Genomic DNA, 25157 nt, shown 5'->3' on the forward strand with positions numbered 1-25157 from the left:
CTCCTTTCAGATCCTTCAACTAATAATGCTCATTCTTGTCTCAGAGTCTTTTTCACATGCTGTTATCTCTCCGTGGAATCCTCTTCCTGTTCCCCTTCCCCTGGCTAATTCTTACTCCTTGTTTGGATCTCAGCCTGAAGATTGCACCCTCAGATAAGCTGCCTTGAACTGAGCAGGACATTTCATGTGCTCACAGAACCCTGTCATTCTTTGAAGTGCCAAGCACAATTATAATGGCAATAATGATGCATGACATTGTTTGCTTAAGGATTATTCCCCCGACGACAGCTGTGTGGAAGATGCTGTTGATGGCCTGCCTCATAGCCCCTTGGCCCAACTGTGAGTTCAGGTGGCGATGGTCCCCATATGTGTACAGCACCATCTCAAGTGCTGCTACTCTGTCTGAGGGCTTTCTCCAGCCCACGTATTGGGCAGACCATATGTGTCAGTGATTTAACACTCCCATGGGAACTCTTGGTCAGTGAAGGATGGGAATCGGAGTCTAAATACCCTAGCTTCCCCTCTCCTCCATGCAACAATTTGAAAGCACATATATGGTTCCCAGTGGGATTGAATTCCAGATGTCCACAGATGTAACCTTCTCATTAACAACTCTTTTTGGCTTTCTCCCTTGCCTCACTCTTCCCTCCTCTCTCACTTGTGCTTTCTGCATCACTTTCCAAATAAACAACCTGCACGTGTCTTTGTCTCAGGAACTTCTGTGGGAGAACTCAAACTAAGATAGGAAATGCATCTATGATGTTCATACCTTCATCTCCAGATTCCAAGATTTAGGCTTTGGGGCTGGTCCCTAATCTGCTCTTAATAAAGACATGAACAAACACTTGAAGAATCTGCACAACAGTGGAGGCAATAATTGTTTCTCCAAGTAGCGAGGGTTCCATTACTGGAAGTGAGCAAGTACAGACACAAGTTAACCACCCACAGTATAGTGGATACTGGGGACCTCCAAATGTATTTTTAGGCCCACATATTTATCCTCCAATGTCTGGGAACACTGGCTGCTGATGGCTCACAGCTGCTTCCCTCCCTAGGAACTGCCCTGCTTTCTACTTGGGGATGGCCCACAGTCAATGGTTTGCTGATGTGGGGATGTAAAAACTTGGGCCACATTGTCTCAAGCTGGGACAATTCTGAAGGTTCATCTCAACTCCAGAGCTCCCTGTTGGATTGGCTAAAGCCTCTGTAGTAACTGCATTGCTGGTAGGCTTCTCCCCCTGCCAAATCCTGCTTTTTTCACTTCTTAAGTTGTATCTCCTGAGAACACAGCCCAGTATATTATCTTCCTGCAACTCCCTGTCTTAGAGCTTAATCTAAGACTCAGGGATGTCAAAGACAGGATTCTTCCATTTGTGGGAATTTCAGTTCTGATGTGTTGATTTCAAGTGAGGAAGCACAGGAAGCATTTGCAAAACTGGAAAGGGCCCCAGCAATTGTCACTGATGTTTATTATTCCTCTCGATGCCCAGGGGCTCTGATAGCAGCACCTGTAAGACGCGTCACTGCGTGATGGTGTTTTAATTGTTCCACCTGTAGACCTATTAGGAGCTTGGTTACATTTCCTTCTTGTTGGTTTGGTGTTTGCAGTGGATGACTGCGGGCCGGGGCATTCTGCACGCCGAGATGCCTTGCTCAGAGGAGCCAGCCCACGGCCTACAACTGTGGGTTAATTTGAGGAGCTCAGAGAAGATGGTGGAGCCTCAGTACCAGGAACTGAAAAGTGAAGAAATCCCTAAACCCAGTAGGGATGGTGTGACAGTTGCTGTCATTTCTGGAGAAGCTCTGGGAATAAAGGTAAGCCAGGCTGTTGTGTCTATTTAACCTGAGGCGTGCAGTGACATAAGGCTGGCCCCTTCTGGGTTGTCAGCTCTCGCTAGGTTTACCAAAATTCATGTCCCATGGGATGGACTTGAATCATAGGTGTCAGAGTAAGTGCAACCTAAGAAAACTCAGAAATTTTTGCTGCATACAAACCCATAGAGTTAGGAAAATTACAAGAAAGCAAGCTCATATAAAGTTTGGTCAAGAGCAATTTTCAAAGTATGTCTTAATGTGTGTGCTGATTTAGCCTAATTCCTTTCACTTATAGTGCAGTTTTATGCTTTAAATTGTAGCTCCTCAGTACGGCAAGGTTGCTACCTTTAAGAAACAACCAAAAAGCAAGACCAAACTCCCCTTCACAAATATTTATGTCAATTACTTATGCTTAACTTAGTAATGTAAGGAAAGCACACTACTACATTGCAGAAAGTTTATTTTTAAATTTTAACTTGACAATTTGTCTAACCCATACATGACATGCCCTGTACATTCTTTTCAACTGGAACTTTATACTATTTGGGTTTATAGTCTCACCTTTTTGATCGAATAAATCAATTTAGGCTAAAGATTATGGATATATTTGTGGGAGGAAAGGGGTGGGGCAAACGCCATGTTAATTGCACACCAGAACTGCTTCTGGGGAGGATAAGATTCCTCATACCCACCAATTTGAGGTAGTGGCAAGCTGGGTAGTGTACTCTCTGAGGTGGGGTTTCCCAGAAGCAGACCCTGAGATGAAGATTCCCATGCAAGTGATTTTTGAGTAAGTGTTCCTAGGAGAACAGTAAAAGGAATCAGGACAAATTGGGGGAGGAAGTGAAGCAAGGCTGCCATCTTAGGCAAAGTCCTGAAGAGGGTGGCTTTACCTTGATCCTGCAAGGCACTTTGGAGGATCAACATGCCTCAGAGATGTCCGAGCCCATCCCTGGCAACGGAGCTGTGCTTTCATGCTCCCTTACCCAATGGTCATTAGTTATAGCCATTAACTTTGAGGTGGAGGCACAGAAAGGGTTAAAAGGGATCTGAAGGGATCTGGGAGAAGTCCTGACATCGGATACTACACATGGAACCTGGCACTGAGTGAATCAAGATATTGGGAGTTCCTCTGCCATTCTCCCAGTGCACAACCAGCACTTAAAACTATTTAAAACTAACTTCTGTACATTTTATTTTTTTGATGTGCACCATCAGGGTTAATGGCTTGGCAGTGGCTACTAACCAACCACTCAATGGGATGCATGGGATGGTTAACAGATTGGTCATAGTTGGCCGGGCGCAGTGGCTCACGCCTGTAATCCCAGCTCTTTGGGAGGCCGAGATGGGTGGATCACGAGCTCAGGAGATTGAGACCATCCTGGCTAACACAGTGAAACCCCGTCTCTACTAAAAATACAAAAAATTAGCCGGCTTGGTGGCGGGCGCCTGTAGTCCCAGCTACTCGGAAGACTGAGGCAGGAGAATGGCATAAACCCGGGAGGCGGAGCTTGCAGTGAGCCCAGATCACGCCACTGCACTCCAGCCTGGGCGATGGAATGAGACTCCATCTCAAAAAAACAAACAAACAAAAACAAAAAAAACGATTGGTCATGGTTATTGGTTGGGACTTACCAGTTTTTGTATTTCCTGAACTATAACCAAAGTTTTACTGTTTTTGTTTTTGTTTTTTTTACCTCTACCCTGCCTAGGTATATGGATTATTTTGTTTTGTGTTTCTAATGCAAACAAAAGTAATTGAATACCATACTTTGCCGTTGGAAAAAACCCTTTGTTGTGTTTCTGTGACTCGTTTCTGTTTTGCCGAGCATTGGTCAGTGAGTGCCCTTTTCAGCTGTTTGTGGAGAGTTTCCTTCCCTTGAGCTCTGCAGAAGAGGGTTAAGATCCTGTGAGGACTTCCTGGTGTAGCAGCAAAAGATATTGTTGGGTATAGTGTCAGGCAGAGCGGTCTAAAGGGAGCTGAATTAATACAGATATGAAGCTGCTCACTGCATCTCACATGGTATTTTCCTTCCCTGTTTCCAGGACTCTGAGGTTTTAGGGACATGCCTTTAGGGGATACTGAGATGGATAGTAGAGGGCAAGAAGCCCCCCTCTGTTTCAACCAAAACACAAGACTTTGCCCAATTTCATATATTGTAATTGTCCATAAGATTTGATTTAGAAAAAGAGTCGAACTGTTGGCAGTTCAAAAGAGAAATCAGACCAGTGATTTAGTAGATTAGCAAAGCCAGTGATATCACGAATCCTTAGAGTTTACAACTACTTCTCATTTACAGAAATTGTAAGGCAATTTAAGGTTGGAGCCAGTAAAGCACTTTCAAGCAGCAGACCGTGTGGTCTTGTAATCACAGCCAAGGATAAGAGACCAGAGGTAATGTTTTAACTTTGTAAAGTAATGTCTTAGTGTCTGCCAGCTTCTGTTATTTCTTTTTGTTGAGTAAAATCTCTGAAGTGAATTATATTCTCCTAAGTAAATGATCAGTCCTTCTTATGAGTTAATTTTAATAATAACGCCTCTTGGAACTATGGGCAGCATTAATTTAGATTTCAGGAGGCAGCGTGGTGCAGTGGTTACCAGCATGGACTCTGGAGATAGAATGCCTAGGTTAGAATCCTTACCATGAACTAGCTGTGTGGCTTTGGGCAAGCCAGTTAACTTCCCTGGACCTCAGTGTCTCATCTATTAAATAGGGTATTTTGCAAAGATTAAGTGACTTTTTATACATTAAACTCTCAGAATAGTGCCAGACACATTGTAAGCACTACGTAAGTGGCAGTTATTATTTTGATTAATTTATGGTAACTTGAACAGGAGCTGGGCTGAGATTTATGTCTGCCATCTAAGCTAAAGGGATTTGCTGTGATTTGGGAAAGGTGATTAACCTGCACTCAAGAAAGGATACCAGTAAGAGTCATTTTAAAGATGGGGAGCAACTGGCCATTTCTTTGTGGGTCTCATAAGAAACATCGTTTTGCACATCTGAAACCTTAATATCTGATCAACAAGGAATGACTGGGTCTTCAAAGGTCTAGACCTACCATAAAAAGAAACTGAAGATTGTTTCGCATCAGGAAGATAATTGTAAGTTAAATGACAAGGTGAGGCTGAGAATATATATTTCAAGAGATTAATGTATTTACAACCAATACAGAATCAACAACTTCCATCTCCACAACTAAAATATCTAGAAAATGGAATTAGCGATCATTTCAACTTTAATATTCATGTGAATTACCTGAGGGTCTTGATAAAATGTAGACTCTGATTCAGCACATCTGAGGTGGGGTCTAAGAGTCTACATTTCTAACAGTCTCCCAGGTGATGCCGATACTGTGGTCTGGGGACCACTCTTTCGAACATGCATAATGGGCATGGGATCCAAGACACAGGAGTTTACCCATCTTGAGAAATCATTTGATTAAGCTCCTATAGAAGATGTCAAATGATCTGGTACTGTGGATTTTGGCAAATCTTATTTAGCTTTTCTGGACCTCAGTCCAGACATCCACAAAAAAGGTGTGTGGGGGGGGGTTTGTATAAGATACTGTTCCTTTATGAGCAACAAAACTGTTTTTTTGATACTACCAAGGGTAGCTGTATGCCTGTTTCCCAGGTTGTATGTGTCTGAGCATTTATTCAACGCTTGGAAAGCCAAAGCAGAACAAGATTCTGCCAGGACAGCATGGTCGAAAGTGAAGACTGAACAGGGAGAAAAGGTTAAAATGGCATAGTTTGAATAGTTCCTGTCACTTTTGGAAGGTCACAATCACATGTTTATTTCATGAAAGTATGAAATTCTCCAAACCCCATTCCATCCTTATCAGACAACCAATCAGCAATATTTATTGCCAGCTCTCTTTGGGACACAATTCTTTTTCCAAAAGCACGCCTCTACTTGCCTCCTGCTACCCTAAATTCTGTTGTCAGAACCAAACCTTGAGGAGGCCTCAGCCCCACTGGGGTTAGAGAAAGGCAATCTGGAACCAGATGGCCTTGGTTCAAGGCCAGCTCACCACTGACTCACTCTGAAGAAGTCACTTAAGATTGCTGTGCCTCAGTGTTCTCATCTGTAAAATGGAGAAGATTATAATGACCCAGCTCAGAGGGTTGCTGGGAGAATTAGGTTGGCTATTACTTGTAAAGTACTTAGAACTGGTGCAGAGTAAGCCCTGTATAAGTGGTTGCTCTTTTCACTTCCATGCAAAATCTTTGGGCAGTTTTCATGTGGCCTGCAAATGTAACCAAAAGAATCTTTCTTCTGATGGTCAGTCTGTATATTCATGTGTTGGATGATAACCAAATTTTAAAAAATTTAATTTTCAAAAATGCCTGCTAAACATCTCATGTAATTCACTCAGATCGTACCACCGTGCACTTAGCACCAGAAACAATGCCTGAGACATAAAAGATGATCAATAAATATTTTCAAATGAGTAAATGAAATCATTAAAATATACATGGATGCTGGAATAAGAGAAATGAAGGTAAAGTAGTAAGAAGATAGACAATATAGGGATTAGGAATGAGTGAAATAAGCTTCAAATGAGCTTGCTAAAAAGTTAAGAAAACAAAATTAGCTAAATTATATGTTAAAATAAAATAAGCTATTTAAGGGATTAGGAAGTAAGGAAATAAATACCAGATTGATCTTTTTTTTTTTTTCCTTTAAATGTGGACTCTTTTGCAGGACCCAAATTGTTCTTGCAGGTTTCTTCAAGCAGTGATAATAATGGTGAACAGAGGTTCAGAGGCTTGTGGTTCCCCTTGGGAGTCCACAGGCAGGTGTCTTCTTATCTGCTTTAGCTTCTTCCATGTGGCTTTTCAGGGCATGGCTTGAGCTCCAGAATAGTGGATATACTTACAAGCTTTCTAGGCATTTCTTGTGGGTATCTCCCCTCCCTTGCTGGTTTAGCTCTACAAGCATTGGAAGACCCCATGTCCCTTGGGCAATTCTTTCCTAGTCAACAAGCAACCTGCCCACTAATCAGCGTCTGTTGGTTGTGGGTTGACAAGTAATTTATAATCAAGCCTGTAATAATCCCCTGTGATTTGGAGAGCTGATGGAGTCTCCTGGCTACAGCAAGCCACTGGTGCACATACACGATTTTTCCTGTACCAGAACTAGAGAGAAATAGCTGCCCAGGACATTTTCCAGGTTTTGCTTTCATCCAAGAAACTTTTAGGGGCTGGATGTTATTTGAAACACTTTATCACCAAAATGCAATTTTGTCAGTATTCCTTCTACCTTACCTTGATTAAAAATATATTTTATGTGGCTTTTAGGGAACTACTTTTATAGCACATGCAAATGGCAGTGGGTTTTGCGCAATCAGAATACTGGAAGGTAAACTTAAAACATTTTTGCATCTTTGTAAACTCAGAACATTTTCAGGGGAAATTTGACTTCTTTGATTATATTGGGCACATTTAAGGAGCTCCTCCCTCACCTGCCTTCCTGCATTTGCTTCTGTCCACTGTGTGATGTGGAGAAAGCTAGGATCTTCCCATAGGAGGCTGCTCTTTTCTTCTCAAGCTCAGGAGAACATTATTTCGAAGTAGCATTTAAAGAAAAAACTATTATATTGTGGAAACAGGTAACATATACACACACACTTTTTTTGCCTTTGAAATATTCCAGCAAGTTCATGGATCTAGCTAAAAAAAAAAAAATCACAGATATTCTCCTAATGGCAGAGAGTGTGAGAGGGGCACGGGGTTTCTGACATACGGAGCTTGAGTCAACAGGCTCCAGCTGTCCCAGAGAGCAAGCAAAGGGAAAACAACACTTGCTCGGGAAGGAATTCTCCCTTCCAAAGACCTCTCTTTTAATTTATTGTATTTATAAATCAGAGCGCTCTGTGATAGATTTAAAAACTGGATATTTCACAAATGTTCCCTTTGGGGTGAGGGTAGCAGGGATAAGGATGGACCTGAAACTTCTTTCAGTATGTCTTTTAGTTTTTACTTTTGAAAGATAGAAATGCTTACATATTTAAAATACCAAGTTAAACCAGAAGAGAAAAAAGAAACAAGCCTTAAAATCAGAAAAAAATAGAAACAAGTGAAGAAGCTAAAATTAGTGTAAAGATACTGGCAACATAACCACACAGAGAAAACATTTATTTGAAGGGCTTTTAAACATGATTTCCTGGCTGTACATTTTAGTGGGATATATTCTAAAGACAAAAAGAACAGCAAAAAATACTTTACACTTTACTCCATAGTTTTTGTTGTTAGTGTTGGTTTTATAATTTCATAACAAGTTAATGTGTATTATGAAATAAAACAAATTAGTAAATTTGTTAATGTTTATAGGAATCAAGATTTTCAGTATAAGAAAAATGGATACAAATATAAAAGAGCTAAGAAAAATACTGTAATATTTATTGTTACATTCAACATTAAATGGACATTTTAAAACAGTGGATGGCCATTATTTCTTTGAGGCAGTTTCTGGAAACAATATGATTTGATCATTTTTGGAGTCCAAGATTTTTGATGGTGCAATATATGTTTCTTTCTGATAACAACTCCATTCTCCACTGATTATTTCCATTGATTATTTTATGGTTCATGTTTAATTAAATGCTATGAGAAGTGCTTTAAAAAGTTCCACCTAAGAAATTCACAATCACCCTAATGAGTTCTGGTGAAATTCCCCTTTTAAGACATTCTATAACTATATTTTAATGGATAGATAGGGGGAGAAAGTAAAGGAAATATCCGCATGAATCAGAGAGCTTCCTGGTCTCTTTTTGACACAGGGCAAGGGAAGCAGCAGAACATTTTCTGCGAAATACTATAGAAAAAAGGGGTTGAGGATTTCCCCATCTTCATCTCCTTGCTTCTGTGCACCAAGGTCCAACCCAGGTCCCCTCTCTTTGGTGCAGCCTTCTCAGCTGTCCTGGCCAGCAAGCATTTCAACTTCTGCCAAGATCAACACAGCCATTCCGTCTTCATAACTCTTGAGATTTTGGGGCTGATGGCATTTAATTTACATGTCCCATTTCTCCTTAATTCCTATTAGGCACCTGCTGTGTGTACATCATGCAGTTCCCTGGAGATACAATGTGAATAAGATACAACCACTGTCAAAAATGCTCACAGTCTAGCTTGGGAGAGAAACCAGCAAACAACAGTAGTATAATGTGACATAGGAAACATGAGAACAGCAGTATGTGGAAATCTCATGATACTCCAGAATAGGGAGAATCAATTCTGTTTGTGTGGATGGAGCAAGGGAAAGAAAAGAAAGATTGGGCAGGGATCACGTCTTGTAATGGCTTGTATAAAGACTTGGATAGTAAGAGTGCAGTACCTATTTAGGCATCCTGATGCAGGCTGCATAGGCAACCACATACTTGTGGAGTTGTGGCAGGGCAAGAGGAAGGAAATGATGCAAAATATGGGGATGGAGAAAAACCCAAGTCTGTCTACTTCTGGATTTTGCCTAAGGCCGATATTTGTTGTATGCATATTCTTGCATCCTTCTCTCACAAGGTTTTAAATAGCAGGGCATGAGGTTAAGGTGCAGTGGCCTCCCGAGCATGCTATATGCAGTCCATCTCATCTCAGGTTTCATGAAGCAGTTTATTCTATGTTATGTGCCTGCCACAGGCCATGTAGCCTCAGCAGATGATCAGCAACATTCCACAGACAAGTGCAAAACTTGGCTTGGATTCACTGTTGAGAATAGGCACAATTAGGTCTGTTAGTCTTGTTTAGTAAATAGGAAGACACCAAAGAAATGTACCCAGCAACTTCAAAGAACTTGTCTTGTGGTAGGCAGCCATAGTTGGCACTTCATTTGCAGTTAGGAATGTGTAAATAAACAGTGGCCAGGATCTGCTCAAATCAGCTGGACAAAAGCTTGCTCTTGCCCAGGGCAGCCCACTCACCCCAGAAATACCATTCTTGGTGTGTACAAAGGGTGCCAGATGTTCTTATTCATTCGCGATGTCCCTGCTGACCTAATCCCTAAGAAGTACATTCCAGTCGTGGCGACAAGCCCTCTCCTTCCAGTGAATGAAGAATGGATAGGTGCACTTTTAAACCAGAAGTAACACCCTGTGCCATTCATACTTTTTTGGCCCTAGTGATCAGGATTGTAACTTAGCAGGGAAATTTAGACTAAGAACATAATAAAAGCTATTAAAAAAACCAAGGTGTCAACTTCAATAAAGGCTAGTGGTCACTTTAGTATATTATTGTAATCACTTCCATGGCCATCAAGACTTGTCCATTTAGGATATAGTACGTCTTTTCCCAGGAACACATTACATATTTTTTCTAACCACAGAAAAAAATGCAGGACAGCTTCAGAGAGCTGTCTTGAGACTCTTGCGTGTTGCATTAAAAGCTGAGCTCTTGTGGATATAAATGAAGTGGATGTCAGTATTTTAAAAACTGGTATCAGCGGCCGGGCTTGGTGGCTCACGCCTGTAATCGCAGCACTTTGGGAGGCCAAGGCGGGCAGATCACGAGGTCAGGAGATCAAGACCATCCTGGCTAACGCAGTGAAACCTCGTCTCTACTAAAAATGCAAAAACAAAATTAGCCAGGCGTGGTGGCGGGCACCTGTAGTCCCAGCTACTCTGGAGGCTGAGGCAGAAGAATGGCGTGAACCCGGGAGGCAGAGCTTGCAATGAACTGAGATCGCGCCACTGCACTCCAGCCTGGGCCCTGGGCGACAGGGTGAAACTCTGTCTCAAAAAAAAAAAAAAAAATACTGATATCAGCATATATAAAACTATGCTGTTGATAGCTGCAAACACAGTACTTTATTTTGACCAAAGCAGAAATCCTTTGGATCATGTAGCTTTTGAATAATTTGATCAAGCTCACACTCAAATGTGTTGAGCAAATTCAGGTTCAGATAAAATTCTGATTACTGGAAGCAGTAGAAATTTATAGTATGTAAATTATATCTCAATAAATCTGTTTTGAAAAAGAATTCTACTCCTGTGGACAGGTGTAGGTACTCCAAGATAGCCAAGTATTTAGACATTTCAACTCAAATGAGCTTTAAATCATTGATAGTAACAATTAAAGGAATAGCATGTTCTGTCATAAAAATCACAGGGAATCATTTTTATTTTTTGCCATCCATTGTAGATCCAGGGGCTGTTCAGTATTCCTTTGGCTTAGTAAAATGAAATGAGGTAACTGATAGTATAGTTCAGTTGAGTTCAGCAAACATTTACTGAGGACCAGCTGCATGCAAGACCCTATAGAGGTATGAAGGAGAAGAGGTGAAAAAATCAGGGGGCTGGATGGATGCAATTGAAGGGACAGACATACAAACTGATAGCATGAGTATACTATGGTGAGTCAGCACACTACAAATCATGGCAGGCTAATGGGAAAGCAGAGGAGGAGGCTGAGCCCAATCTGGAGGTCCAAGAAAAGCAGGCCTAAGTCTAAAGGAGAAAACTGACCTGGCAAAGAAGGGTGGGATGTCTAGATCAACTCGTTAGGGTTATTTGAATAACCTCGTTATTTGAATAACTCGTGAGTCTTATTCAACTCATGGCTCAGGACAGCTTTGAATATGGCCCAACACAAATTTGTAAACTTTCTTAAAACATTGTGAGATTTTTGTTTGTGATTTTTCTTTTCTTTTAGCTCATCAGCTATCACTTGTGTTAGTGTATTTCATGTGTGGCCCAAGACAATTCTTCTTCCAGTGTGGCCCAGGGAATCCATCTTGGCCACTCCTGGTCTAGATGGTGCAGAAGGAGACAGCATGGGTAGAGGTGTTTCTGCATAGAGGTGTGAAACAGTGTTCAGTGGTATAAGCCAATGCTTTAAGAAGGCCTTCAAAACACACGTTCATTTTCTTAAGTATGAAAATCGGAAAAGTTCTTATCTTTCCTATGTAAAATGTGTCTGGTAATTTGTGTGTTTCTCTCTCTTAGTTTTTTAAACTTTTCAAGTTTATTCTCTTTTGTTTTTAGAAGTATCTTGAATATACTGATGACATTTCACCTGGGCTAGTTGCTCGTGTGTGTTCTTTACCTTTTACCTCCCTCCCCGAGCCAACAAAACTAAAACAGAATTCCACAAACACGATGCTCTCACGATGCCATCTATTGGAGTCTTTTGTATCGAGAATATGGCTGTTATGTTTAGAATACAATATGGACTGATTAAGGTCTGGCTCCTCCAGGTTTGTTGAGAAATAAAACAATGACAATTTACCTCTTTTTCGTAAAATCTTAAAGCCCCCTTGCTCTCTTTGTTTTTTTATTATTATAATTATTATTATTTTACTTTAAGTTCTAGGGTACATGTGCAGAACTGCAGGTTTGTTACCTAGGTATACATGTACCATGTTGGTTTGCTGCACCCATCAACTCGTCATTTACACTGGGTATTTCTCCTAATGCTATCCCTCCCCCAGGTCCCCATACCCCGACCAGCCCTGGTGTGTGATGTTCCCCACCCTGTGTCCAAGTGTTCTTATTGTTCAAGATGATAGTTTTTAACATTATGGAAGGAAACCATGATGGTCATAATTTTTCTACCCTAGATCAACTATAAATAGCAATTGGAGAAATTTAAATTTTTTAAAGGAAGCCATTTTGATGTCCAGAACAAGGCTCTTCTGTCCCACTGCCTTCAGTCACCTGCTTCTGATCCATTTTCTTCTCATCTCTGGGCTCTAAGAACAATGCTGGCTTCCCCACCCGACCTCCCACCCCCACGTGTTATTCTCTAGTTACAAAGAAGGGATACACAGGACAGAGGGAGAGCTGGACAGTGAAAAGGAGGAAGAAAAATAACGTGACACCGTTTCTGCACCATCTTGGTTCCTTTAACATTGATTTTTGGGCCTTTCCACCCTGTCTCCACCAAACAGATTTCTTGTAGACTGCTCCCTGCCTCTGTTTCGTTAGGTTTTCTGCCAATTGAGTCCCTCAGCCAGATTCTTTTCCTCAGCAGCCTCCACTCCTGACTGTGGCAGTTCTGCTTGTCAGGAGTCAGTACCCAGCTATGTTTTTGTCTGCCTTGGGAGACTTTGAGTGTCTCTAAGTAACTACCAAGACTTGGCTGGTGGATTTTCCCAGCATCAGATATGGGTTTGAAGCCATCTGTTACACGTCAGTCCAAAAGAAGTTTTGAGCAAGAGTTCTGCTGACTGTCATTAGGTGTTTTCATAGGTTTTAACCGACAAAGTCTGTCAGCCCAACGAAAGCAGACCAGCTTATTGAAGAGGGCCTAGAATTCAGTGGAAGTCAAATGTAGGGAGTTGAGGTTGAGAAGACCAAAAGACAACACAGGCATACCCCAGAGATATTGTAGGTTCAGTTCCAGATCACTGTAATAAAGGGAATATTGCAATAAAGCGAATCACACATTTTTTTTTGCTTCCAAGTGCATATAAAAGTTATGTTTACACTATTTTGTAGTCTGTTAAGTATGCAATAGCATTGTATCTAAAAAAGTATATACCTTAATTAAAAAATACTTTTGTTGAAAAATGCTAATGATCATCCGAACCTCCAGCACGTCCTAATGTTTCAGCTGATGGAGAATCTTGTCTCAGTGTTGATGGGTGCTGACTGATTAGAGTGGTGGTTGCTGAAGGTTGGGATGGCTGTGGCAATTTCTTAAAATCAGACAACAATGTTATTTGCTGCATTGATTGACTCTTCGTTTCACGAAAGATTTCTGTGTAGCATGTGATGCTGTTTGATTATATTTTACCCACAGTAGAACTTCTTTCAAAATTGGATTCAATCCTCTCCAACCCTGCCACTGCTTTATCAACTGAGTTTATGTAATATTTTAAAACTTTTATTGTCATTTCCACAATGTTCACAGCATCTTCACCAGAAGATCCCCTCTCAAGAAACTACTTTCTTTGCTTTTCGATAAGAATCATCTCCTCATCTGCTGAAGTTTTATCATGAGCTTGTAGCAATTCAGTCACATCTTCAGGCTCCACTTCTAATTCTAGCTCTCTTGCTATTTCCACCATATTTGCAGTGACTTCCTACACTGAAGTCTTGAACCCCTTAAAGTCACCCGTTAGTGTTGGAATCAACTTCTACCAAACTCCTGTTAATGTTGATATTTTGATCCCCTCCCATGAATCACAAATGTTCTTAATGGCATCTAGAGCAGCGAATCCTTTCCAGAAGGTTTTCAGCTTACTTTGCCCAGTAAGTGATTCCATTAGAGGAATCACCATCTACGGCAGCTATAGCCTTATGAAATTTATAATAATTATGATTATTATACTTATAATTAATAAAAATAATTAAATTATTGAATATTAATTGTTAATAATATTATAATTAATTATAAGGAGTAATTTCGACTTTCAAGTCTTACTATTTCAGACTTGAAAGTCAAAATTACTTCTTGATCCATGGGCTGCTAAATTGATATTGTGTTATCAGGCAACATTAATCTCGCACATCTCCATCAGAGCTCTTGGTTGACCAAATGCATTGTCAATGAGCAGTAATATTTTAAAGGAATTTTTTTTTCTGAATAGTAGGGCTCAATAATGGACCTAAATATTCAGCAAACCATGCTGTACACAGAATAGCTTTCATTCAGGTTTTGTTGTTCCATTTCTAGAACACAAGTAGAGTAGATTTAGCATAGTTCTTAAGGGCCCTAGGATTTTTACAATGGTAAATGAACATTGGCTTCAACTTAAAGTCACCAGCTGCATTAACCCCTAACGAGACAGAGTCAGCCTGTTCTTTGAAGCTTTGAAGACAACCATTGACTTCTCTCTAGCTATGAAAGTCATAGATGGAATCTTTTTCCAATATAAGGCTGTTTCATCTACATTGAAAATCTGTTGTTTAGTGTAGCCACCTTCATCAATGATCTTAGCTAGATCTTCTGGATAACTTACTGCAGCTTCTCCATCAGCACTTGCTACTTTATCTTGTACTTTTATGTTATGGATTTGGCTTCTTTCCTTAAACCTCAATAACCAACCTCTGCTAGCTTCCAACTTTTCCTCTGCAGTTTCCTCACCCCTCTCAGCCTTCACAGAAGTGAAGAGAGTTAAGGTCTTGCTCTGGATTGGACTTTGGCTTAAGGGAATGTTGTGGGTAGTTTGATCTTCCATCCAGACCACTCAAACTTTCTCCATATCAGCAATTAGGCTGTTTTGCTTTCTTATCATCTGTGTGTTCGCTGGAGTAGCACTTTTAATTTCCTTCAGAAACTTTTCCCTTGCATTCCCAACTTGGCTAACTGGTGCAAGAGGCGTAGCTCTTGGCCTATCTCGGCTTTTGACATGCTTTCCTCACTAAGCTTAATCATTTCTAGCTTTTTATTTAAAGTGAGAGACACATGACTCTTCCTTTCTCCTGAACACATGGAGGCCATTGTGGGGTTGTTAATTGGTCTCATTTCAATATTATTGTGTCTCAGAACAGGGAGACCCAAGGAGAGGGAGAGAGATGGAGAACAGCCAGTTGGGGGAGCAGTCAGAACACACATTTATCAATTAAGTTCGATGTACCTTATGTGGGCACAGTTGGTGGTGCGTCAAAACAATTTCGATAGTAACATCAAAGATCACAGATAATAGATATAGTGATAATAAAAAAGTTTGAAATGTGGCAAGAATTACCAAAATGTGACACTGAGACGTGAGGTGAGCACATGCTGTTGGAAAAATGACACCAACAGGTTTGCTCATTGTAGGGTTACCACAAACGTTCAATTTGTAAAAAAATATATACATATATTTGCAAAGCACAATAAAGGAAGTGTGATAAAACAAGGCATACCTGTACATCTTTCTTTCCCTCCCAAGTTCAGAACGAACTGAGAGGGAGACTGAGGAGTTGGCCAGATAGGGATCCAAATATCATCTTTCTTACCAGTAAAATCTAGATAAAAGCACATGACTTATATCTGAGACCGGTTGGGCTTCTTAATACTTCCCGTGCTTCATTAACCATGTCTAGGCAGAGGTGTACACACAGTCACAGGCATCTTCTTCAGAGGCAGGCTTACCTCTTGACAGAAGAAGAGAGAAAGAGAAAGAAAGAAAAAGAGCCCAGAAGGGCATGAGCTGAGCATACTCAGTCCCTTGAATTACTCTTACCAGCTGGATCCCACCTCCTGCCTCCCCCTCACCCTCAGGGATTAGTGAGAAAGGCAGAGAACAGCTGGCAGTATTGCCTCATGGGGCTATTAGGGAGGGGTCTGGAGGCTCCTTCGAACATTCCCTGATATTTTTTTCTATTAACATATTAGAGTCGGACGCTTAGCCATGACTGCCCCCTCAAGGAAAGAGATGAGAAATTTATCAGTGTGAACCCCCTCACATAAAAACTAACTTCTGTTCTCTGGGATCAATTTTACCCCCAGAACGATCTGAAATGTATATGGAGAGTTTTTTGTTAAATTCACACCAAGGCATATCTGTCTTCTAGGCTGCACATTCATTTTATCTAAATATTAAAATATCACAAATTTGTACATAAACCTCTCCCATCATCAAACTTCTAAGACAAAAGTAAAGTTCTGGTCTAAAACCCCTTGTCCTTATAAATCACATTAAAATAAATTAGAATTAAAATTACATTCTAAATAAGATGCCAAAGCATCTTTATCCAATTTTAACCCTGCTTTGCTTGGGTAGAATAAGGATTTTCTTTTTTCTTTATGAGCATCGTAGCCTGAGTTGCCTCCCCTGAACTGGATGTGACTCCATTAGGTCTGCCAAACTTGAATCCATTCAACCTCAATTCTCATTCGTTTCACTTTAGAAATAGTCCCAAAAGGTAATAAAAGACACATTTATCACAATACCAGTTTTGGTTCTGTGAAATTTTATTGCACAAGCAAATCTCCAAGTCCTAGAGCAGTTGTATCTGCAGAAAATTGATGTACTTGGTCAGTCCAGAGTATTAACATAGTTGGGGGAAACAAAACCATGTATCCATACCATCTCCACTCTCTGGGGGGAGACATTTCTGTCTTTGTGTAAGTTGTATGCTTGTGTTAGTGGTAACTCCAGGCACCAGATCTTAAGAAAATCCTGTACTCAACTATGGAAAGCTGATAAGAATATGAAGAAATGTTCCTTTCATCAATATGCAGAAAAATAGAAATTTGAATAATATGCTGCCACTTGACACCCTTCAAATTAAGAAAAAATACAAAGTTGGGTACTGTGAAGTGCTGGCAAGAATGGAAAGCAATGGAAACTTCATGTTTGGCAGGTGGGTGTAACTGTGTTCATTGTGGAGGGCAAGTTGACATTACTCAGTGAAGCTAACACTGCATACAGGGTATGCCCCAGAAATTTCACTCCTAATATTTATTCCATCAAAACTTCACCAAGCAGACATATGGCAGTGGTCATTCCAGCATTGTGAGTAATGGAAAGGAGTCAGAGTTGATATAGGTGTTCACCACTGAGAGAATGAATAAGTGAAATATGGCAGTTACATATGATGGAATATAGTGTAGCTGCCAGAAGCAATGGGCTATATTCACTTGCAGTTATATTATTAACTCTCAGGAAAAAAAATGAGGAATAAATCAGAAAAGAAAGCAGTTTAGCACACAATGCTACTCATTTTTCAAGGACACCCATCTATCTAAATAAATACACTGTGGGTAGATTGGAAGGATGTCTATTACATATGCTCAACTGAGAGCCAACGGGGAATGGTCTTGAGATGGGGGATGATGGGGGAAAATAACACAAAACAAGAGGGGTGCCCATGGATGTATGATGACCCTGTGCCATGGAATATAGTGTACAGCCAATTCAATTCCATGAACCAGGGCCAGAGAGAGAAAGAGAGAGAGAGAGAGAGAGAGAATTTGTGTCTAACACCAGCTTTTAACTTGGTTGGCAAAGGTGACCTCCTGTGTGGCTGATTTAGGGATTCTAAAAAGTCCAACATATGACAGAAAATCTTCCTGTCACGTTATTAAAACTGTACCATTAGAGTCCATCCTTCAACAGTATGAGGGATTGAAAGGAGCATAGGCTGTGGAGTCAAGCACACCTGGGTTCAAATCTCAGCTCTTGTTTCATACATCTGTGACCTTGGGAAAATTATTTTGAGCCTTTATTTCCTTGTCTGCCAAGTGAGGATGATAATACACAGTCCTTGAGGGTTTTGTATGGTATTTAATGTGCCTAGCAACATAGAGAGTACTTAATAAATATTTCTTTCCTTTTCCCTTATCTTTTCTTCTCCCACATTCCCTTTTATCATTAGTCTTTACTGATAGCAAATCTCTAGAAATTCTTGGGATGGGAAATGAAAATGGCCAACATCTTTTATGGGCTTATGAGGTGCTAAGTTCTAAGTCAGAGCTGTCTGATAAAAATATAATGGGAGCAACATGTAACTTCAGATTTCATAGTAAACATTTAAAAACTGAAATAAAACAGGTAAGATTAATTTTAATAGCATATTTAATCCAATATATCCAAAACATTATCATTGCAACATGTAATCAATATAAAATTATAATGAGATAGCTCGCACATTTTGTTACCAAGTCTTTGAAATCTAGTGTGTATTTTACACTTGCAGCATATGACTGGCCACATGTCACGTGCCCAGTAGCCACATGTAGTGAGTGGCAACTGTATTGGACTGTGAAGTTCTGAGTTCTTTATATGTGTCAATTCTTTTAATTCTGATTTAACTTGGGTTTTCTGGAAAACAAAGCCCAAGACAAGTATTATTTGCAATCCCAGGGCAGTGGGAGTGAAGGAGAAGGGAAGTGAGACAGATGCTTGGCCATGTAGGATGCCTATTCAGAAAGCTGTACCTCAGAACTTTCTAAGGGAGCAAGAGTTTGTCTGTTGCCCCACATCTTCCATTCCTCTTTGGTCAGTTTGCCCATGGGGAGCTAATTCCCTGCCCTTCTGGTTTGTGTCACCCAACCCCTGCAGACAGCCTCTGAATAGGCCACCTGTCCCATTCTATGGCTTGGATCTGTATCCAAATGTGGGCATGAAGAGAGAATCCAGAGCCTCAGTAGGTCGGTTGGGTCAAGCCCAGACTCTGGAGCTGCTGGAACTCCCACCACTGAGAGGACAATCAAGACGATGTCAGAACTTGTCAGCTAGGAGGGGCCAAGGCATCTGGCAATGTCAACAGTTGCAACAATGATGGCACTTACAGGTCTCCATAAGAGGCCAAGGGCTGAGGAGCTACAGTGAGGCTGAGTGACTCTGAGGAGGCATGTAATATGTGTGCAATTGAATTCTCACAACAACCTAATGAGATAGGGAACTGAAATATAGTGAGATTAGCACCTTGCCTAGGGTTACACATATAGTAAATGACAGAACTGGGATTCTAACTGGATGGTCTGACTCCAGCATTTGTGCTCTTAATCACATGCTCACATAGGTCCTTCACCAGTTCGGCACAGCCCAATAGGAATCAGGTTTTTTTGTTGAGAGAATGTTTTGTCTTGGAAACTTTTAAAGACTGAAAAGGCTTAAGAGGAGAGATACATGTTGAAGTGTTCAAGAGGAAAATCTTGGCCCATCTGTGATTTTGCCAAGGATCTGACCACTCCCTATTTGCACAGGAATTCATGAATGATCCCTGACCTGAACTGGGGATATATACTGATCCCTTGCCTAGTGCTCCAGCCTTTCATCAGGTTTGGTCAATTCTTCAATTTTTCTGAGCTGGTGCTGAATAGTAGGGAACTACCTCTCCTCTTGTTTGTGGATACACAGGAGGCCATATTCAATACTTTTAGGACCTATTTGAATACTATATTTAGATGGATTGATGTGGTATATTTGGGGATTGGGGAGTTGATCAAGGAAGAGACAGTTTCATGAGAGGCAGTAACATGCAAACTTTATTTGGGGTGCTCAGACAAGGTTGCATAAGAGGGAAAGTTCCTCATAGCTGGAGTTTTTCCAGAGACAGTGGCACAAGGCCACCACTCAGAAAGGAAATAGGGCAAGACACCTGAAGGAGTAGGGGAAATCAGAGAGGAGGATTACATGTCTAGGTGATATCACTCAACAGCAAGGTGAGGTTTCTCTGGATTAGAGAGCTCTGAAGGACATTAGCAGTTTGAGGTCTTATAGCTGGCTAGCAGATGTTGGTAATAGTTTATCTTATTTCTGGCTAGCAGATGTTGGGAATAGTTTCCCAGTATATATGAAGTAGGTAGGCTCTAAATGGCTAAAATTTTGTTCATTTTGAATATATTTAAAGCAATTCAATGTGTGAAAATTGGAGTTTGGCATCAGTGTGCTTTGGGATAATGGTCCTATCCCAGTGTAAGGAAGTAACCAACATGGGGGCCATTTTCACCTAATATACAGGGGCTGTCTCTGGCCCATTTATACAGTAGTTGTGCAGGAAACTTTCAATTCATTCATTCAGCTCTTCCATTGCCATAATGGTGTATTAGGATATGAACAAAGTTCTTAGGGCAACATGAATCTAGAATTCCTGATAGAATGAGATGCTTTTCAAAGCAAACCACCACTTACTGTTCCATTTTCTTCTGGTACTTTCATTTGAATCAGAATGTCAGGCAGCAATGGATACCAAAGATAAGCTCTCCAACTCCACCACTTTGTAAATGAGAAAACGGAAACCCAACTAGGCAAAAAGTCTTTCCCAAGGTCACACAGCTCATTGTGGAAGAAGAACAGACCCAATCAGGTTTCCTGAAATTTTGCCCCATTTTATTTGAACATTTCCCCTGCCTTAATCACACCATTCAGCCCTGATGCATAAGTTTGCTGAGTGTATCTATCTCCAGTTAGGGAATGCTTTAGCGCATTTTCATGGAAGGAAGGTTCAAAATGACCATGTCTCTTTCTACACCGAAAGGGTACCTTCAGGCACACGCCTGTGTAAGCAGACACCCCTGCCTGTCTGTGTCAGAACATCCTGCAAATGATCACGTAGAAGGAGCCCTAGACCATAATAAAGTCCCTCTTCATTAATTTTAGTCATAAAATTGAAGAATCATATCTATATGAAGGTATCCGTACTCAGAGCTCTATGAAATCTTTGCCAATGAGTTTCCCGTGTTACACCTTGATGCACTTTCCTATGAGAACTCTTAAAAATATTTTAGTAAATAGCAAAAGTAACTAATAAACATTAGAAGCTTTGTGAGGAATATTCTAGCTTTGGTTAATAGATTTGCTGACTCAGTCTTGGAATACATTACCCATGGATTGAAGTTAACAAATAGGAAGGCTCTGTGTTAGTCTATTTGGGGGCCATTTGTGGTTTTATTATACTGTTGCCTTTATAGGGTTATAGATGGATTATTTATACAAGACATAGGAATTTGTTCTTTTTCTGGTTTTAATTTTCCAAGAAATTGGAACATCTGTAACCCAATTTCAGTCAAGGATGCTGACTCAAAGGGTGAAGAAATCAAAGTCCAGTTTCACAATTAACGTGTCTCTGGTTAAATTTCAGTACTGTGAGTCCGTGTCATCATCTTTATTCTCTTCCCCTTTAGTTCTTCTTTTCTCACTACTCTTCCCATGAATAAAAGGCGAGAAAGAGAAAGACAAGAGTATTACTACTGATTAAAGGGCTGCTTGAAAAAGAATACTATAGACTGAATTTGGCTATGTTCAAAATTCTTGGTCAGCTAGACAGCTTGGTGTTCAAGACTGTCCACAGTCTTTTATGGTTGATAGAAGTTAAAAATGTTTTTTGGCCCTCTCTAAATCCCTCCCTACAAAGAGTCATTGGCATTTTGCCTAAGAGTTCCTTGTCTTCTCTTTGTGTAGCACTTCATGTATATGTCAAAATATGATTACAGAGTTTTAATCCTTCCCACGATACCTTTGGCACTGGAGATGGAAACAAATCTTTCCCACTGCTTATCAGAATTGTTTAAAATAATCAAGAATTCAGAAATCAAAGTGCTTTGGATTGGATACAGAGGACATCATTTTGTTGAAGAGCATCAGCCTATGCTAAAAATGAGTTAAGTTTGCTTTAAACAATATGGTAAATCTACTTTTCTCTTCCTCAAAGCCTTACCATCTCCAGGAGAAATGAGAAAGTATGGCTCCCCATGCAGGGGCAATGGGATCTGGCAGTGAGTCTCCTGAGTGTGTATGGTAGTGCAGAGACTAGGTCTGTGCTGATGCATTTTCATCCCCAGTGAAAAGCCCAACAGATCACGAGAGTGGGAAGGTGACAGAAGGAAGATGAGGAAATTGGGAAGTCATAAGAACTGTACTAGATGAAGGCATGAGCTCCTTATGGAGTAGATCTTACGCTATTAGTTGGGACTCCTGAGCTAGTAAATGAAGCGGACACTTGGTTTTCCCCATTGAGGCTCTTCCTTGTAAGTGGTAGAAAGAGAACCTACCTGAACTAGACCCAAATATATATATATGTATATATACAAACTTAGCGGGGATAAAGAAGATTATCATCAACTGAGGAAAAGAAGAATAAGTCAACTGGGACAATTGGTTAACCATTTAATAAAAAGTAACCAGATTAGAGCTCATGATCTCACAGTTAATTGTCAAAAGAATTCCACATAGATTAAATAATCTTCCTTCCTTCCTTCCTTCTTTCTTTTCTTTTCTTTTCTTTTCTTTTCTTTTCTTTTCTTTTCTTTTCTTTTCTTTTCTTTTCTTTTCTTTCTTTCTTTCTTTCTTTCTTTCTTTCTTTCTTTCTCTCTCTTTCCTTTTCTTTCTCTCTCTCTCTCTCTCTTTTTGACAGAGTCTCACTGGAATGCAGTGATACAATGTCAGTCCACTGCAATCTCCACCTCCCAGGTTCAAGTGATTCTCCTGCCTCAGCCTTCCGAGTAGCTGGGATTACAGGCACCCACCACTACGTCTGGCTAATTTTTGTGTTTTTAGTAGAGACGGAGTTTCACCATGTTGGCCGGGCTGGTCCCAAACTCCTGACCTCAAGTGATCTGCCCACTTCAGCCTCCCCAAGTGCTGGGATTACATGCCTGAGCCACTGTACCCAGCCATAGATTAAATAATTTGATGTTAAACATTTTGAACTAGAAAAATATACACAAACATTTATATGATCTTTGGATGGTGAAAGACTTTCTATGTTTAAAAGTATTGGAAGGAAAAGATTAATAGATTAGACCCATGTCAGAAGCCTTGTAAATGAAATTAAAGGCCAAACACAAACTGGGAGATAATAACCTTACTTTACTGAAAAAAAAAAAAAAAGAAAGAAACAAACCTCTCATGTAAATTGATGAGAAGCACCAAACTTCCCTGACTTCATAGCCACCAATTTTCCATTCTCTCTCACAGTCACACATCACTGAAGATGTGTCTGCACATTTTATCTCCACTTCCCTACCTCCTTGATGTTCTCAACTTGACATCCACCCACACTGGTCTATTGAAACCAGTCACCACTGACTTCCATGTGGCCAAACCTGAGGTGGTAATCTTCTGTCTTCTTCTTCTCCTCCTTCTCCTCCTCCTCCTCCTCCTCCTTCTTCTTCTTCTTCTTCCTCCTCCTCCTCTTCCTCTTCTTCTTCCTCTTCCTCCTCTTCTTCCTCTTCCTCCTCTTCTTCCTCTTCCTCTTCCTCTCCTCCTCCTCCTTCCTCCTCCTCTTCTCCTTTTCCTTCTCCTTCTCCTTCTTCTTCTTCTTCTTCCTTCTTCCTTCTTCCTTCCTCCTCCTCCTCCTCCTCCTCCTCCTCCTCCTCCTCCTCCTCTTTCTTTGGTTCCTTCTTCATGTTACCTCTTCCTCTCCATGGCTTGAATGCTTTGTCTTTCTCCACAGCCTCTCTTTCTTTGGCTTCTGAGATGATACATTCTTGTGTCTCTGGTTGCTCTTTGCTTCTTCTTAGTTTCCTTTCTCCAGGTGACACTGTTTTCTTGGCCAGACCCTTAAATACTTGAGTTCCCTGGATCTCAGTCCTGAGTCTTCTCTCTCATTGAGCATCTGCCTAAGTGAGCTTATTTATTTCATGGATTTAGATACCATGTATAGTCTGACAATTCCACATTTATGTTCACAGTACAAGCCTCCCCTTTGAGCTCTATGTAGATTCATATCTGCAACTACCAACTTGACATCTCCATTTGCATGGTGCCCAGGCACATCAAATTTAAAACATCAAAAGTTGAAGTCTTGTTCTCCCCACCCTCACCTGTCTTGACAGCAAACAAACAACTTGTTTCTCTTCCAGTCTTCTCCATCTTAATAAATGGAACTGTCACTCATTGCTCAAAGCAGAAACATGGTGGTCATCCTTATACCCACTGCATCCAGTCCCTCAGCAAAACCTTTCTATCTCCAAATATATTATTTCAAATCTACCTGTTTCTCTCCCATCCCTTTCTGGCCCACTCCAGCATCCTCTTCAGGAGTCTCCTCTCCTCTATTCTTACTCCCTTCCAGTTCTTTATATAGTAGCTTAAGACATCTCTTTAAGATGAAAATTGGATCTGATTGTTCTTCAGTGTGTTCTCATTGTATTTTAAAGAAATCCGAAATGCCATACTATAGTCTATATCTGATCGAATCTTTCCTAACTTTCTAAACTTATGTCATTCTCTCCAGCAACCACTTTGTGTCTGCCATGTTGCTCTCCTCTCACTTTCTGAATACTTTAAGCTCTTTATGGATTCATGGCCTTCACACATGCTGTTCTCTTTTTTCTGCCCAGAAATCTCTTACCCTCAACTCTTCTTATTCAAGTCTCCATTTTAATGTAATCTCCCTAGCGAGGACTTCCCTTACTCTCCTCATTTTATTTTCTCTCTCTGCATTCCATTTATTTCTTTTCTAGCAAGTACCGCATTTTAAAGTTTTATATTTAATTTGCTAAATTATCTTTTTCACTAGAAAGCAATACTTCACAAGGGTTGTGCAGAATTGTTATTCAGCAATATATGACTAGCACATTATAGATTCTCAAAGAATATTTTTTGAATGAGGAAATTAATTGATAAGTGAATGAAAAGTTAAATAGGTTAATGAGCAGATAGTTTACTAAAAGAGAAATGCAAGTGGTCTTAATTAATACATACGATGCCCCTAAAATAGTGCCTGGTACATACTAAGCCCTCAACATATTTACTTATTGCTATTTTTATATTAACAGTTACTATTATTTTTAAATTAATAATAATAATTATCACCCAAACTAATAGTCAAATTTAAAGAGTAAGGAGATACCAATTTCTGCTTTTTAAATGAACCTCAATGAAAAAAAATAAGATGATCAACATTTTGATGAGATAGGCACTTTTTAAAGGTAGTTACCAAGTGATTTGACGAAACCAATTTGGATGAAAGCAAGTTAATTAGTATAACAAGTGATCAGATGATGATTTGTTCAAGAACAA

The 25157-nt window shown here is 40.2% G+C and overlaps 1 protein-coding gene across 4 annotated transcripts in view; it reads left to right on the forward strand.

The window, feature by feature from the left end:
- Positions 1-25157, forward strand: part of PIR (pirin) — a 109304-nt gene that overhangs the window by 36860 nt on the left and 47287 nt on the right. For all 4 annotated transcript variants that reach the window (XM_007991106.3, XM_007991104.3, XM_007991103.3 and 1 more), the window contains exon 5: positions 1609-1815. In XM_007991106.3, the coding sequence (XP_007989297.1) occupies positions 1609-1815 (207 nt within the window). The remainder of the gene's footprint in view (positions 1-1608; positions 1816-25157) is intronic.

Source organism: Chlorocebus sabaeus, chromosome X, assembly GCF_047675955.1.
Source record: "Chlorocebus sabaeus isolate Y175 chromosome X, mChlSab1.0.hap1, whole genome shotgun sequence".
Taxonomy (NCBI): Eukaryota; Metazoa; Chordata; class Mammalia; order Primates; family Cercopithecidae; genus Chlorocebus; species Chlorocebus sabaeus.